Source organism: Eubalaena glacialis, chromosome 10, assembly GCF_028564815.1.
Source record: "Eubalaena glacialis isolate mEubGla1 chromosome 10, mEubGla1.1.hap2.+ XY, whole genome shotgun sequence".
NCBI lineage: Eukaryota > Metazoa > Chordata > Mammalia > Artiodactyla > Balaenidae > Eubalaena > Eubalaena glacialis.
This window is the reverse complement of record NC_083725.1, coordinates 70,830,927-70,846,950: the sequence shown is the minus strand read 5'-3', so window position 1 is coordinate 70,846,950 and position 16,024 is coordinate 70,830,927. Positions and strand designations below refer to the sequence as shown.

The following is a 16,024-nucleotide window of genomic DNA, read 5'->3' as shown; positions in this document are numbered from 1 at the left end:
TTTTTGTAAATGCTAGCTTGGCTCATTCTAGTTGCCGGTGGCTCTCAGGGCCTCCACTGCAAGTGCGCCTCCTCACGACAGTGTGCCTCAATGGGCTGATGGCCTTTGCAGCCTGACTCTCCAGGGACAGAGGCTTCGGAGAAGAGGCTATTGGTATTTTCTGTAGGCCAACGGGGGGCAACAGACTTGTACTCTACCAGCCACCTCTCTTCCTCTGCCACCCAGTGAGTGTGGGGAGACAAGACACTCTAATCAGTGGGAGCCAGAGGCCCAGGAATGCAGAGGGACAATGTCCCCGTCTCGCAGGTCTGCTCTCTGGGGGCGTGCTTGAGCTGGGTGCCTCACCTGGGCAGTGAGTTTCTGCCTCTCCTCCTGGAAACGCTGCCTCTCCTCCAGGACCTTGACCTTGGCACCCTCATACTTGGCAGTCATCATCTCCAGCTCCCGGGCAGTACTCTGTGCTTCCCGCTGCATCTCGGCCAGACGGGTCTCAGCCTCAGCACGCACAGCTGCCAGCTCTTGGCCGTACTTCTCCCGGGCCTGGTCCAGCTCCACTTCCAGAAACTGCCGGCCGAGGTTGGCCCGCTCGCCCAGCCCCCGGTTCTCCTCTGCCAGCAGGCCATGGGCCTTCTTCAGCATGCTCAGCTGCTCTGCGTAGCTGGCCTTCTCTGCCCGCAGCTGCTGGGCTGCTCGCTCCTGCTCCGCCACCTTCTGCCGCAGGGGCACCAGCTCCCCGAGCTCGCGCTGGGCCCGCAGCAGCTCCGCCCGCAGCCCACCAGCTGCCTGCTTGCTCTGCTCCAGCTCCTCTCGATGGCGTTTCTCAGTGGCTGCCTGCTCAGCCTGCAGCTGCTGGCACAGGTGCTTAGCGGGCAGCAGCTCGCTCACCAGGGCCTGCGTGCTAGTGTGCTCAAGCTGCAGGGAAGAGAGGGCCTGCTCCTTCTGGAAGAACTTCTCCTGCCAGGCCTTCAACTCTTGGCCCAGCTCTTCCGCTCGCTCTGCCTGCGAGGCCAGCTCCTGCCTCAGGCTCTCAGAAGCCACCCGCTGCTTCTCCGCCTCCTCCCGGAGGGTCTGGACCTCCTCCCGCAGAGCGGAACTGCGTTCTGCGGCCCTGGCGCTGCTGCTGGCCGTCTCTGCCTGGAGCAGACGCAGCCTCTCTTCCACCTTCTGGCTCTTCTCTGACTCGGCAATAACCAGCCGCTTCAACTCCTTGCTCTCGCCCTCCTTCTCCAGCACCTGGCGGTTCAGGATGGACACCTCCTCCTCCAAGCTGCTGATGAGGCTGTTTTTCCTCTCAGCCTCCTGCTGACTCCGGGCCACCTGTGCCTTCCACCCATCCTCAGCCTTGCTGTGCTCTTGGACCTTGGCGCGGAGAGTGGCCAGCTCCCTTTGGGCTGAGGCTAAGGTGTCCTGACCGCTCCCCAGCTCCTGGGCCTTCTGCTCTAACTGGCCCCGCAAAGTCTCCAGAGCACCGGCCCGCTCCGCGTGGGAGGCGCGCTCAGCCTCGAGGCTGCGCTCCAGGCTGGAGGCCTTCTCCTGGTACTCGCGGACCTGCTGCTCCAGCCTGCTCACCTCTGCCCGCAGAGCCTCCAGCTCCGGGCCTTTTTGCTCCGTCTTTCCAGTAGCCTCAGACTGGGTTCCCGACCCGGAAGCGTCTTCTCGGCTGGCCGTCCCTAGAGACTGTGGGCACTCCTCTTTCCTGGCCAGCTGTTCCTTCAGTCGCTCCACGGTTTGCTGAAGCTCCTTCAGCTCTGCCCCCTGGGCTGCCTCCTGCCCACGAAGCTTGGCCAGCTCCTGATCCTTCCCCTCCTTTTCCATCAGGGCGTGGGCCAGTGCCTCCTGCAAGGCGGCAAACTCCACACGCTGCTCATTGAGGGCATTCTGCAGCCGCATCTCAAGCTCTGCCTTGGCGGCCTTCTCCACGGCAAGGTCGGCTTGGGCCCGGCCCCGCTCCTGGGTCAGCCGCGCCACCTCCCTCTCCTGCTGCCCACGCTCCTCCTGCTGCTGCCCCTGGCTCTCCATCAGCGCGGCCCGCAGCCTCTCCAGCTCACTGCCCATTTGCTCTGCCTCACGCTCCATGGCCTGCAGTGCAGCCTGCGTGCTGCAGAACGGGCGTCCCTGATGCTCTTTCAGCCACTCCGACTCTCTGTCTCCTGCCCTGGGCGGCTCCTTGAGTAGCTCCTGGGAGGCCGTCTCCTGCTGCTCACCCGCCTTGCGCACCAAGGCCTCCAGGCGGGCCACCTCCTTGCTGGTGGCAGCCATCTTCTCCTGCAGAGCAGATAGGTCGTCTGCAAGCTTCTGGGCCCTGACCTCCTTCTCCTGGACCTGCTGCAGGGCCCTGGCCAGGCTGGCATGGAGCTGAGCAAGCTCACTCTGCTGCCGGCCGATCTGGAGCTCGCTGTGGGCCTCTATCCCTGCCACCTTCTCCTTTGCCTCCTGCAGCTCCTGGCGGGCCTTCTCGCATTCCTCCTTCAGGGTCATCAGCTGTTCCTGGAATATGGCGCCGTACTGTGCCTCCTCCTGCTGGCTGTCCTCGTACCGCTCACGCCAGGTGGCCACCTCCTTGGCAAGCTGCTCACACTCACTCTCGGCCTCGCGCTGGGAGGCTATGGCCTCAGCCAGCTCCTGCCGCAGGGCTTCTGTCTTGGCCTGATGGGCCTCCCCGAGCTGCTGTAATCGGGCCTCCAGCCCCCTGCGCCCAGCCTTCTCTTCTTCCAGCTCCTTCTGTTCCTGCCTGTGCTGCTCCACCAGGCTCCGGGTCTCTGCCTCCAGCCTGGAGATGCATCGCTGCTGCTCTTCCAGGATGTCTGCAGCCCTGCGCTTCTCCTCTTCCAGGCTGCCCTTGGTGACCTTCAAGGACTCCTCAAGGGCCCGGACCTGCTCCTGGAGCTGGGCCTTCTCCTGGGCCACCGTTTCTCTCTCGGTTGCTTTTTGCTGCTCAGACCTCAGCTGGGCCTTCAGCTCTGCCACCTGGGCCTGCGCCTCACACCGCTCCTGGTGAGCTGCCTCAACATGGGCATGGAGTTCCTCCACCTTCTGGCTCAGCTCTGCCTTCTCCCGCCGGGCCTGTGTCACCGAGGTCTGGGCACTGTCCCGGGCTTCACTAGCAGCCTGAAGCTGCTGTTGCAGGACCTCCAGCTTGGCGGCCTTCTCCTTCTCCAATGCCTCCAGCTGCTGGAAGGCTGCATCCCTCTCCCGTAAAGAGGCCTCCTGCTCCTCAGCCGCAGTGGCCAGTTGCTGGGCGTAGTCTCGCCGGGTGGCCTTCTGCTCCTTGGCGGCCTCTTCCAACTGCTGTTCCTTCTGCTTCAGGCTGCTGCTCAGCTGCTCCACCTGCTGGCGGAGGCTCTGGGAGGCCTGTTCCTGCTGCTGGAGGGTCTGCGCGAGCTGCACCTGCTCTGTTTGCGCCTGCTGCTTTAGGCCAGCCAGTTCTTGATCCCGCTGCTGGACGGTGGCATTGAGGGTGGTGAGCTCGGAGGTCATCGTGGCCACCTGGGCAGACAGCCGGGCCCCCTGAGCCTGAGAGGCCTGCTCCAGCTCTTCCTTGGCCTGGCCAAGGTGGGACAGGGAGCCCTGCAGCTCGGCAATCAGGCTGGCCAACTGCTGCTTTTCTTCTTCAAAGTGGCTCCGCTCGGCAAGCAGCTTGGCTTCCCGCTGGCCAAGCTCAGTCTCCAGCACCTCCACTCTGGCTTGGAGCTGGGTGTTGTCTGCAGCGAGAGTGGCTGCCTCTTGCTTGAGAGTTTCCAGCTGGTGAGATAAAGAGACAAATGGGGCTCAGCACGACTCCTCGGTCCCCCTGGCCCCTCTGGGGACTGAGGACCGCCAGGAACCTGAACATGGCGAACATGGGTCTGCAGCAATCCCAGCACACAGGTCTCACCCCTGCCCCTGAGATCCTACCTGCAAGACGTCACCCAGCACCTCGCCCTTCTCCCGGGGTGGGTTCTCCCGCAGCTGGGCCAAATGTTCTTCCAGCTGTGAAAGTTTTCCCTGAAGGATTTCATTCTTCTCTTCAAGGCATTTCTGAGAGTAAACAAGAGCCCCATGTTAACAGAAGTGGAACAGGCACCAGATTACCACACAAACTCTTTTGAACATCAACAAAACATAAGACCTTATTACCTTATTACCAACATCTCCTTTTGCCCTGACCTAGGGGAAAACTTGCAGAAACCAAGGACCTGGGACCATGAGAGACCTGACTTTCTAGCCCTAGTACCAGGGCTCAATTAAGTCAAGTGACCTGCTCATTTCTTCTCCAAGGCTGCTGAGTTTACTCCAGATTTCCTCACTGTATGCCCTTCCTCAGTCATGTCTCGGCTCTCAGATAATCCAAAAACCCACCAGCTTAAAAATATCCCAACAGTCTTAGCATCAACAGCAGCAGCATCCCCTGGTCCACTGCCCCACTTTACGCCACTGTTCACTAAGTACCTACAATGGGCCAGGCACTGTGCTGGGTACCTCTCTGAATTTCTAACCTACCCAACAGATCTGGGAGGTAGCTACTACCATCCCTTTTTTTTTTTTTTTTTTTTTTCTTTTTTTTTTTTACAGAGTAAGAATCTGAAGCTCAGAAGTTAAGTGCCTTGCCCCCGGGCTACATGGTTATTAATAAGTGGCAGAGCTGGATTCTTAGTAGCAATAAAAGTAACAGCAACTAATTCACTGAGAGCTCACTTTGCACCAGACAATGTGTGTTCAGTGCTCTATATGCATTATCTTACAACGGATGATGAGGCAGCTACCCATTCTTTTTCCCATTTTAGGAAAAGGATGCCTAGAAAGAAGTCAAGTAACTTGTCCAAGGGCCACACCTTGTAAACAGCAAAGACAGGATTCATAGGTGTACTGGCCTGAAGCCCATTACAGCACACTATTAAGCCTTGAAAAGTAGTCAGCATAATTCCCAAAGGCCCCAAAGAAAAGAGCGGTAAACAGAATTCAGCTTTGAGTGTGTGGTCAAGACTGTGGCCCTGACTTCCCGAAGCAGAGGGTTACCTTGTCCTGCAGGGCTGTGCCGAGCTCCTTCTCCAGATGGGTCTGCTTCTCCACCCACTCCCGAGTGGCCTGGCTGTGCTCTTCTGTCAGTTCATTGAGGGCCCCCTGTAGTTGCTGCAGGTGACTGGCAAACTCCCGCAGCTGAGACAGACAAGAGGGAACGCCCATCACCCAGGGTCAAGACTGCCAACACCACTGCTATCTGCCCCCTGAGCTCCAGGCCCTGGACGGCTCCCATTATCCTTCCAACCTTCCTCAAACCAATCGCAACTATTCACATCTCTGACTCAGGACTACAAATCAAAACTTAGGGCCACCAGCCGGTCCCTGGCAGCAGCCAATTACAGAATGAAGACATTCTCCTCAACCCTCTTTGGGCGAATTTTCCAGAGCAGTTCAAGCCAAGGGGGGCCAGAAACCTCAACACTCACCTTAAAGGAAAGGTCTCCATTCTCTTCAGAAAGCTGGTTAATTTTGCGATCCATCTGGCTCTTCTCTGTCTTCAGGTCCTGGCACTGCCTCAGAGTTTCGTGGAGCCGTATGGTGAGGCTGCAAGGGAGGGGAGCAGTGAGGAAAGAGCATATCTCCCCTGCCCCGGGTGTGGGAAGGACGGTAGGGAGCACTGTACCTCTCATTCTTGCCACGGAGCTCCTCAAGCTCCCTGGGCTCCAGCGGACTGGCCGCCTGCTTCTCGTTCAGCAGAGCCAGGCGGTCGATGCGCTGCTGCATCATGGCTATCTGCGCATCTGCCCCAGAGGAGGGGAGAAAAGAGGAGAGTTAGCACAGGACTAAGGGCAGGAGGGGGAGGAAGGAGGCGGTGTCCAATCCCAGGGAAAGGAAGGAGGGTGGCAAGGACAGAACCAGCTTCCAGGAGGTCAGCCTGACAGGCCCAGGGCTGAGCTCTAAGCTCCCGGGCCAGCAGAGGGGACAACATGGAAGACAGAGGGGCCACGCCTCAGACAAGCCCAGCACTTCCCCGGATGAAAATCCCAAATGCTGCCCGCTAACACACATCTGCCAGCGGCCAGCCACCTACCCTTCTCTGTGAGGAGCTTGCGGTTCTCGGCCAACTCCAGCTCCAGCTCGTCTCGATTATTTCTCTCATCTGCAAGCTGCTTCTTCAGCCGCCTCATCTGGAATTGTGGGGTCTGCAGAATGTCACCCATGGGGGAGGCTGGAGAACCTGAGAGGAAGCTGAGGAAGGAGATGGTCCAGATGCCATGGTCAGAAACCGACGTGAGGGCTAAAGCTACCGACCACAGGCGGGGCTGGGGGAGCCGGGCCCTATGGTTGTGAGCACCGGCTGCGGGGCCCAAACACCTGGGTTCCGTCTGCAGTGCTACCTCGTGCCTTATGACATGACCCTGAGAAAGCTTTTCTTCTCCTTCCTCCAAGCCTTAATTTCTCTATGCCCTCCCCCACCTCCACCGCTGCAAAAGGGGAGTGCATTCCCTTTGCCTCTACAGAGCTGCACTAGGAGAACGGGCTTTAGCACAGTCTCCAGGGAAGCAAGAAATTCCATAAACAGAGAACAGCCTTTGAGAGGCCTTCTGCCAAGGACAGATCCCAACCAATTCCCCCATTAGTACTGGGGCAGGGGAGGGCATCCCAGATCTACAAGATACTCCAAGCACTCTTGATGACGTAAGGGGCTGGTCAACAGCTTAGCCTCTAGGATGCAGGGATCTGAGGACTGAATGTTGAGGCCCCATCCCGGGAGAAGAGGCCCAGCACATACTTGTTCCCACTGGAAGAGGCGACTTTCTGTAGCTCTAGGAAGCGAACCTCCCTCTTGGCCTGGTGGCTGGGTGGGGAGAGCTCTTCAGAGATGGTGCTGGAACAGGGGGAAGGGACAGGAGCTACAGGAGAAGGAGCAAACAAGCCACAGAGAGGTTAGTAAGAGGGTGGACAGATTTGCATCTTTATGCAATTTGAGAACTCGCCTTAGTGGGAGTGAATCCACACACTCATAGGTAAGCTGCAGAGGGAGGCGCTTGGGGAGAACTTGAAGCCTGGTGTCTGGGTTATCCAGAGGTCAGTGCCCTAAGCCAAATCAAGCAAGGGGCTTCTGTTTCCACAGATCACCAGCACTCAAAGAGCGCAGTGGAGTGATTGTGTCCCCCGTGCTCAGAGACTGGACCAAGTGCTCACGCTTTTCCCTCAAGCCAACCCTGAGCAGATCTCCTCTCAGCCCCAATAACCTCTCGAGTCAGAGCCCCCAGCCTGCTTGCTGAAGCCCTCCATTCTGAAATCGTGCACTGCCAGCATGACTTCTTTCTCAAAACCTCCTCTTCCCTTGGTTCCCATGGTGACCTTCTCATGGCCCTCCTACTTCTAACACTGGGTCTCCGTCTCCCTCACCTGCTCCTCCCTCTCCCACCTGCCCTCCAAGCCCCAGAGCTCTGATGGGGCCCGTGTGCTCTGCCCACGGTGCCCAAGGCTTCAATGGCCATCCATACACAGACTTGCAAGCCCACAGCCTGGCCCGGAGCCCTCTCCTGCATTCTAGACTCACATCTGCAACATCTCCACCTGAAGGGCTCACGAGGAACCTGAACACAAGGAACATCAAATTCAGTGGCTGGATGAACGTGCCTAGACCCACACCTTACACCCTGTTGTCGTTAGATGGCTCTTCCAAACAGGCAGCACTCTCACTCTTTCTGATGTACTTCCAGCAAGACACTTGGGAGATTCGATACCTCCCTGTGCTAGCACTTATTCCTTATCATACATTCTGGTTTATGTATCTGCCTTCCCACCTAGAACACGGGCATTATGTAGGAAAAACAATTTTCTAAGACGGCGTACTCCCAGCTTATAAGCCTAGAGTAATGACTGTTTAAACTATAAAAAAACAAAAAAAAGAAGTGTGTGTGTGGGGGGCGGGGGGCGGGTAATCAAGGAGAACCCACAGCAGACATGATCACTTATAAATGTTCTGCTTAGCTGCTGCCAGGCGCAAGAAGGAGCTCTGGGAACTGGGATGATGGCAACATGGCCCAGAAATCAACTTACCCCCTTACACACGTTTCCTAAGCACCAACTCTGTGACTTGTGTTGGGGCAAATCCCCACTGCACTTCCTGACAACTCGGGATCCTAGCAGTCCCCAGCTCAGAAAAGAGAGGATCCTTGGGAGTGATCCCAACTTACCTTTCTGTAAGAAGCTCTCTAAGTCCTCATTCAGGTTTAGCCCATCCTCATGGTCCAGCACAAATTTGAGAATGACAGCTAACTCAGCCTGGACCACAGACAGAGAAAGAGCATCACTTAGGTGTTCGGGAGGCCCAAAGGGATGGAGGGCACCATCCTGGCCATGCCAGCCCTAGGAGCCTGCTGGAGCCCATTCTTCCTCTCAGACCTGAAGCCCCTTGGTCCAGCCAAGAACACTCCAACAGAGACATGTTCACCCTACTTGTCCCCAGCCCCTCTTCTCCCCTAAAGATGCACCCAGGGTGAGACAGAGGTCCAAACTGACTTCGCTCCTGACCATGAGATGAGAATGGGCAAGCAAAGTAATGTAGTCAGAAAGCTTTTATACATAACCCTGCTGGCCTCTTCCAGGTGACCTCACTGTTGTTCTTTGTCTGAGTGAGAACACCTCCAGGGCTCATCCAAAGCGTAGCCAGCGGCAGGTAAAATCTTGCCTTTTCTGTCTGAATTCCAAAGCTACAGAGTTGATCTGATTTTCCTGGCCATCTCTGTAGTTCCTTATTCCTTTAGAATTTGTTTCTACCAGGTCTATGATCAGCTTGGAGCAGAGAAAAGGTTAAAGAAAGGAAGGAGCCACCCATGCCTCCCACACCACTACAACCCCCAACCCCAGAGACGAGCCATGAGCTAAGTGAGTATGAAATGGGATGACTCAACATTTCTACCACCACATGAAAGGCCACAGCTCTCTGGACACTGCCCCACCAGTCACCTACATTACCCACTGTGGCATCCCAGCTGCTTCTGCTCTGGAAAATAAAGGACAGCTGCTCATACAGGAAGCAAGGACAACATCAGGACCTATATGGCAGGTAGTTCCTGGAAACCAGGTCAATTCCCTCTCTAATGAAGCAGACGCACCAACTCCTCTTCACTTAGGGACCATGCAGAGGAGGGGCGAGGACGTAACCACTCTGAGCTAGACTGTCATGGCGGACAAAGACAGTCTCACTAATCCTTCCTACTAGAGGAAAGGAGGAAGAAATGGAGTGACAGTTTGTGTAAAACACACACACATACATACGGGAACACACATATGAAGAAAGAATAATTTCTATGTATTATCCAAACAGTTCAGGTATGGGTACAGTTAAATTTATGTACATGAAAAGGACTTGAAAGTATATCCTTTAGAAGTTAGCAGTTACTGCTGAGAATGAGATTACTGGCAACTGTTATTTCCTTCTTTGTGCTTTTCAATATCTTCCAGACTTTCTATAATGAATGGCTATAACTACTATAACATAATTTTTAAGAAGAACAACATATGTTGTTTAAAGAAAAACAACTGGAATGAGGTGAAACACAGGCAAGACACAAGGACTTACCTGAATCTTGTATTCAAATTGTTCCCAGTCCCTGGGACTTTTGGAGCTCATGGAGGAGTGGTATAAGAGCAGCATGGTCATCTAGAAGCCAAACAGGAAGCAATCACTGAGCAGGGCTCTCTTCTCGGTCCCCAACCCCTGCCCCACTCTGGGGACTCTGAGCTATCCTGAGACCCTTCCAAAGCTCCTAGAATTCAGCAGTCCCAGGCCGCTGCCCTTAACTGCATCAGGAATCACTTGATTTGAGGACTCAGTGCTCACTGTGCAAAAAGCCAGGTGCCAGAATTCCTGCATAACTAAATTCCTGGACTCATGGAACCCTGGGTATGAAGCTTAAGGCATCCTCTATAGGCCAGCACCCAGAAACAGAAGAGGGAATGAAGTAGACTGAGCTAAAAAGAAAAGGGTGATGACAGCTGGGTGAGGCCGGATTCCTGCCAGGTCTCCATTGAGGCCACAGTAATGATCTAGTCAACCTCTCTGTCATAAAGGTGGGCTCCTAAAATCCTTGGCTGAATCAGCCTCTACCTCGCTAGGTAGCTGCCTGGACCTACCGCCAACCTCCACAAGGCCCAGAAATAAAGCCCCACCACTTCTGGGTTAAGAGAAGGCCCCTCTGCAGGCCCCTCTGGTGCCACCCTCCCCCCCAGCAGTCTGGTATTCCGCGGGTACCTTGGCAAGTTCCAGCTCTGATCCCTCCATCACCTTCTGCACTGACACCAGGCATTCTGGAGAAGAGGGATGTTTTCGGTTTTCTGTAATGACAACAATGTAGAAAACCAGGTGAATTTCCTGGGGACCATCCCTGAGATCATGAGAACACCTCACAGTCAGAGGAGCAGAATGGCTGGTGGGGCCAGGAGACGCAGGGCTCCTTATTCCTAGGTCCCCTCTCGCGCAACATACACGTTTCCACCTGACGTTAGTTCTATCCTGGATTGGTCCAAGGACTACAGGGATAGTTCAAGAAAAAAGCAGGCTGGAATTCACAGCAGCTCTGGGGCCTGACACTGCACTCACCTACCCACACACCAACTCCCACTCAGCACCACAGAGGAGGAGCCCAGAGATTCCAGGTCACTCAAGAGTCTCATTCCAACTGCGGGTGCAGAGGAAGCCTGCCTGCAGCTGAGTCAGACCAGGGCTGGGACACCTGGTTCTTATCCTGCCAGAGGGGCAGGGCTCAATTACTAACACCCTGCTTTACCTAAATCCATTATCACCTTTCTTATAATTCTCTTGAGGTGGGGATGGTAGATAGCTCCTGTGTCAAAGATGAGGACTCTGTCCGCAGCTATATGAGGGGAATTGACAAGCGCTGTGCTAGAAGCTTTGCATGTGTTATTTTTTTTAATATTCATTCACGCATTCATTTATTTATTTGGCTGCACTGGGTCTTAGTTGCGGCATGCGGGGTCTTCGTTGCGGCATGCAGGATCTAGTTCCCTGACCAGGGATCGAACCCAGGCCCCCTGCATTGGGAGCACGGAGTCCTAACCACCGGACCACCAGGGAAGTCCCCGCATGTGCTCTTATTTACTCTATCCATCAACCTTAACAGCAATTACTATGATCTTCATTTTAAAGACAGGGAACCCATGTCCAGAAAGGTCACAAAAGCAGTAGAGAAGAAGGGCCAAGATTTCAACCTTAACCTGCCTGTGCCCCTATACCTATCACCTAAGCAATTAATTCAGTGTTATCAGGGGAAGATGTTTTTCTTGCAAGGAGAAGAGGGTAACATGGATCCTTCTGTCTCCTTGCAGTGGGAGGAATGGGAGCCCAAGGTGATGAGTCCTCAAAACCGACCCTCTGGCTCTACCTGGATCCCGAAATGGGCTCTGGGACTGCAGGGACACTCTTCCCCCACTGGTGCAGGCATCACCAGGCCCAGGGAAGCCGCCCCAGTTGTACTCATCTTGGTGGTACAGAGTGGGCAGCCTCGAGCCTTTGCTCCCCCAGATACCTGGGACCTGGTTCTTCCAGGTCCAGATACCCAAGTCCCAGGAGCTGAGGAAGCAGCTCCTTCCCAGCTAGGTAAGAAAGGTGCTTACTCTGCAGAAAACTGCACACAAATTCCAGTCTCTCTGGCACCGGCTGCTGCAGGATCTGCTGCCCTTCGTCAGTGCCATGGCTAGAAAAAGAGCAAGTATTAGAACCAGAGTACTTAGCAATCCTTCCCTCCTTGCTACTGCATTACATACCACCTTCCCATCCCTTCAGGTTGGATCTGTGCTGGATCTGGGGGAGAACCAGACCAGACGCTGGAGGCAGGGGAGAAGATACCGAGACACCATTTAGCCAGAAGGAACTGTGTCATGGGTGAGAAGTAGGGACTTGAGGCATGAGGTCCTCCTGGAAAAGACGGCATTTGTGAATATCAAAAAGCTCTGTGGGAAGGGGGTCGAGAGGCGATAGAGGCAGCACAGATGACTGGCAAGCTAGGACTGATAGCCTGCAACGGCTCAAGTGTAAAACGTCAGGATGCCTGCGAATGTGGCTAGAGTACGAGTCAGAGAGGACTATGGAAAGGGAAAAACAGATCTAAAAACTGAAAGAACAGGAGGGAACAAGGCTCTGAAGTGACAGGGCAAAGTTCAACACACACTGAAGGCTGAGGTGGCCTCCAAGAGGCCAGGCCAAGGGACAATCACTCTCGATCTGTGGCCTTTGCGGTGCTTGTGTTTGTTTAAGTGGAAAGGCAAGCAAAGTGTGGAGAGCAATGAGGGCAGGGAGGCAGCAGGGGGAGCTCTCACACTGCCCTGGCCCCTTGCCCTGGCCCCTCAGGCTAAGTGCAGTTTCATTTTCGGAAGGGACTACCCTTACTTCTAGTTAGAAAGCTGACTTTTCTATCTAGGCTACGGCGCAAGATACTGACTGAAAAGCCTCCTGTTCTTCAGAACCCAAATCTCTAAGTTTCAATCAACTTTCTGGAGGGCAGGGCAGACTCTAGAATCCTCCAGTGCCAGACATCCTGCAAAGCACAAGAAGCATCCTAGGCAAGACCATGAGAGTAGCTCCCTCCAGCTCCCACGGGATTACAAAGGCTTCTTCCAAGTGAACCCCCCACAGGAAGCACCTTGGGTAGCTGGTCTGTGATTAGGGACACCTACAAAGTCTTTTAGAGATGCTAATCTCCTCACAGACTCCTGAAAGAGCCATCTTCCCTACCCACCCACAATCTGGACTGTTGTGACTCTCTTTGCCCTCAGCACAGAGTAGTAATTTACCTAAGTGTATTCCATTGGATAAAAATAAACAGGGTTCTTGGGCTAAATGTTTGAGAAATACTGGGTTAAACCAAACTGAACATTTTCTTAAGAAGGTATAACATGCATTATTTCCTAAACCTATCTGACCACAAACCTCTTCTTCTCCCCACTGAGCCCCTGGGATAAGTACAGGTGCATGGAACATGCTTTGGAAAACACTAGTCCTGGGGAAATCCAGCCCATCCTTTAAGACTGCACTCAAGTCTCATCTCTGGCAGGAAGCCAAGCAGAACCGCTGCTAGTCACGTTTCCCCTCTCCTTCTCAGGAATTCCTAAAGTACTCACGGATACAGGTGCATCATTTATAACTGACTGCTCTGTGTGAGCTGAAAGCTAGGAATATAGCAGGTGCTGAGTACATACGGGCTGACTGACAGATGAGGAATGCTTTTTACTGGGAAGAGCAGAGGTCAATGTCAGTAAGACAAATGTCAGGGCTTTAAGTTTTCTGGAAAAATGCCTCCACTAAACTTTGCTATGCAAGCCTCATAGATATCAAAGAGATGGGACAGCCTTTTTGCTTCAGGCTATTCACGCACAGGAAAACAGAAAGGGAAACTTATCAGAGGGGTGGAGCCCAAAGAATTCTCCCAGAGAGAAGGCCAAGTGGCCAAGGAACAAACTTTTGTTCGATTCCCATAGCTTCTATCTGCCACCAACCCTGCCATCCTCCACTGCCTTCCCCTGACATCAGAACTAGGTGTCTGATTTCAGTTAGCAACAGTAGGAGCATCACAAATGAATCAGCCAGAACACGTTCACCAAGAACGTCTGTTTTCCCAAAGGAAGTTGGTCTGAATCGTCCTGGATTTGAGATGGAAATCAGGGTTAACCTGGGATTTCAACAGCCCCTCCATCCAACACACACACACATTCTCTCTCTCCCCCCCCCACCCCTCCCCCCACATGTCTCTTCTAGTCTAAAGCTCAGGCAGCACCTTAGAAAACAACTTGGAAAATGGGCATCTTGAATTTTTGACCCTCCTTATGAAAATTTCCCACAGGGTCATAAACCTACAATGGCTAAACCAAGGACATACATCCTCACCCCTGCACACATCTACTGCTCTTGTCATCAGGCCAAGGAAATTTATCTCCTCAAAAGCAAAAGCTCCTTGATCCATTCTTAAGTCCAAAAAAAGCATGCTGCACCCTACTGTGTGTTACAACGAGGCATATCATACCTGGCTGCCTCTCCTTTAGTGATGTTAAATTGTAGGTTAGGTATTGCCAGCCTAACAGTTTTACTGGCCATTGATGTTAGTTGCCTAGATCTGCTACTTTCATTAGGGTTTGCAAAATGATGATTTTCATTAGGAGTGGCAAAATGATGATTTATAGGTAGTGCACAACTCCATCTATGAAGTATCCTTGAAAAAAAATCTTATGCTAATTAAGTTTAGATCTAATTACTAGGTTATAGGCAACAAGGGGAAGAACAAGTTAAGTAGTACCATAAAGACGCAATTAACAAAAGCCAGAATTTAGGAAATTCTACAGGATCAAAAAAAAAAAAAAGGAGTGGGGTATGGAGGTAGAAATAGGTAGGAAACAAGATTGGGAGGGCCCCTGATGAAAGCTCTGAATACCAAGCTGCGGATTTTCGATTTCAACCTCCTGGCAAGGAAGAGTCGCTGAGGCCCATCAGCTGTGGAGCATCACAATGAAAGCCCTGAGATCACATGCACAGGAATTCCCTGGAATAAGGACAGTTTAGAGAAGAACGAAGTCTCGAGGCCCTGGTATCCAGAATGAGGCAGAGAAAGGGATATGAGAAATCTTCTAAAGGACACACTGAGAGGATGGTGACCGATTAGAAATCAGTGCCCAGGTGAAGGAGGAATTCAAGATGATGTTGAAATGGCCTGTCTGGGCAACTGGGAAAGAAAATGAGAGTGTCCAGGAATTCCCTGGCAGTCCAGTGGTTAGGACTCGGCACTTTCACTGCCAGGGCCCGGATTCTATCCTTGGTCAGGGAACTAAGAACCCTCAAGCTGTGCAGTGCGGCAGGAAAAAAAAAAGAAAGAAAAGAAAAGAAAATGGTAGTGTCTGTACCAAAATAAGAATACAGTGACTTCTTTCACTAAGGTAGGTGGGCTGGTTAGAGCCACAGGGACTTTTAAGAAATCATATTGGACACCCCATTATCAATATAAATCTCAAAAGATTAAAAAAAAAAAACCACTCTAGCAAACCCATCTGTCATGGGGGCACTCAGCTCCACTAGACTTTGCTGATAGAGAATATCAACTACATTTTCATTCACTCATTTTCACCAACAAACATTAATTAAAACCTAATCACTGCACTGTCCAAAGCTAGGTATGGAGGACCCGAAGATGAATTAGACCCAGATCCTGCCTTTGACGAGCTCAGTTCTACCTTCTTTCCCTGTCAATGAGCTGCTGCCTATGAACCAGCTTCACAGAGATGCTGAATCCCTGACACCAGTTCCTACCTGCTGTGTGTGGAACACAACACCCTCAACACTTCAGATCTTGGTCTGAGGGACCCCCAGTCTATTGTGCTTCCCTTTAAACAGGGAGGGTCAGTCCTCTCCATTGTTCCCCCAGTTCCTTATATCATGGCTGGCCTCTACTTTTGCCCATAGCACAAAGAAGTAAGGAGTTTGTCAGTTTTGCCCTTCATAATTGCTAAAAGTTGAGGATACAGGAAAAAGGGTGAACCATATGAGCTTTAAAAAGATAAATGTAGGTTACAGCTTGACCCATCTTTGCTGGGTTCCAGAAAGGTAAGATATGAGGAGGCCCCACTCCACTCATTTCCCAGATAACTGTGAAGTTCAAAGGAAATGCGCTAAAGACACGGATATAAAATGAAAAGGCCTAAACTCAAATCCTGGCTACATGACAACAAGCAGCTTATCTAATGCTAATCGACCTCACAAAGCAAGTTAATGAGGCAGGTGAAAACCCCGGGAATGCTATAATGGGTTAGAGAGGGGCATGTCTGTGCTGTGCTAACAAGTTAGAGATTTTTAGGCGCTGCTTACTTCCCTCAAGTTTAAAAGCTTCCCCTTTCTTCTTCCTGGGCCTACAGGTTGCAAAGAGGGCTTGTGAGATAAGGATGAGTCACGAAAAGAGGGCTGTAGAAGACTCCCACTGAGACAGAGGACGGGGCCCCAGAGCAGGCTCCCGGAACACTATGAGAACACGGAGACTTGGAGGCTCTTCTGCGAAAGAGTGAGGAAGCC

At 52.8% G+C, this 16,024-nt stretch overlaps 1 protein-coding gene across 10 annotated transcripts in view; it reads right to left on the bottom strand.

The window, feature by feature from the left end:
- NUMA1 (nuclear mitotic apparatus protein 1) overlaps nucleotides 1–16,024 on the bottom strand; it is a 73,316-nt gene that overhangs the window by 9,450 nt on the left and 47,842 nt on the right. For all 10 annotated transcript variants that reach the window (XM_061201320.1, XM_061201323.1, XM_061201322.1 and 7 more), the window contains exons 4-14: nucleotides 11,593–11,672; nucleotides 10,211–10,293; nucleotides 9,539–9,619; nucleotides 8,151–8,238; nucleotides 6,734–6,854; nucleotides 6,032–6,189; nucleotides 5,624–5,741; nucleotides 5,427–5,544; nucleotides 4,996–5,136; nucleotides 3,895–4,017; nucleotides 346–3,741 (exon numbers count right to left, since the gene is read on the bottom strand). In XM_061201320.1, the coding sequence (XP_061057303.1) occupies nucleotides 346–3,741; nucleotides 3,895–4,017; nucleotides 4,996–5,136; nucleotides 5,427–5,544; nucleotides 5,624–5,741; nucleotides 6,032–6,189; nucleotides 6,734–6,854; nucleotides 8,151–8,238; nucleotides 9,539–9,619; nucleotides 10,211–10,293; nucleotides 11,593–11,672 (4,507 nt within the window). The remainder of the gene's footprint in view (nucleotides 1–345; nucleotides 3,742–3,894; nucleotides 4,018–4,995; nucleotides 5,137–5,426; nucleotides 5,545–5,623; nucleotides 5,742–6,031; nucleotides 6,190–6,733; nucleotides 6,855–8,150; nucleotides 8,239–9,538; nucleotides 9,620–10,210; nucleotides 10,294–11,592; nucleotides 11,673–16,024) is intronic.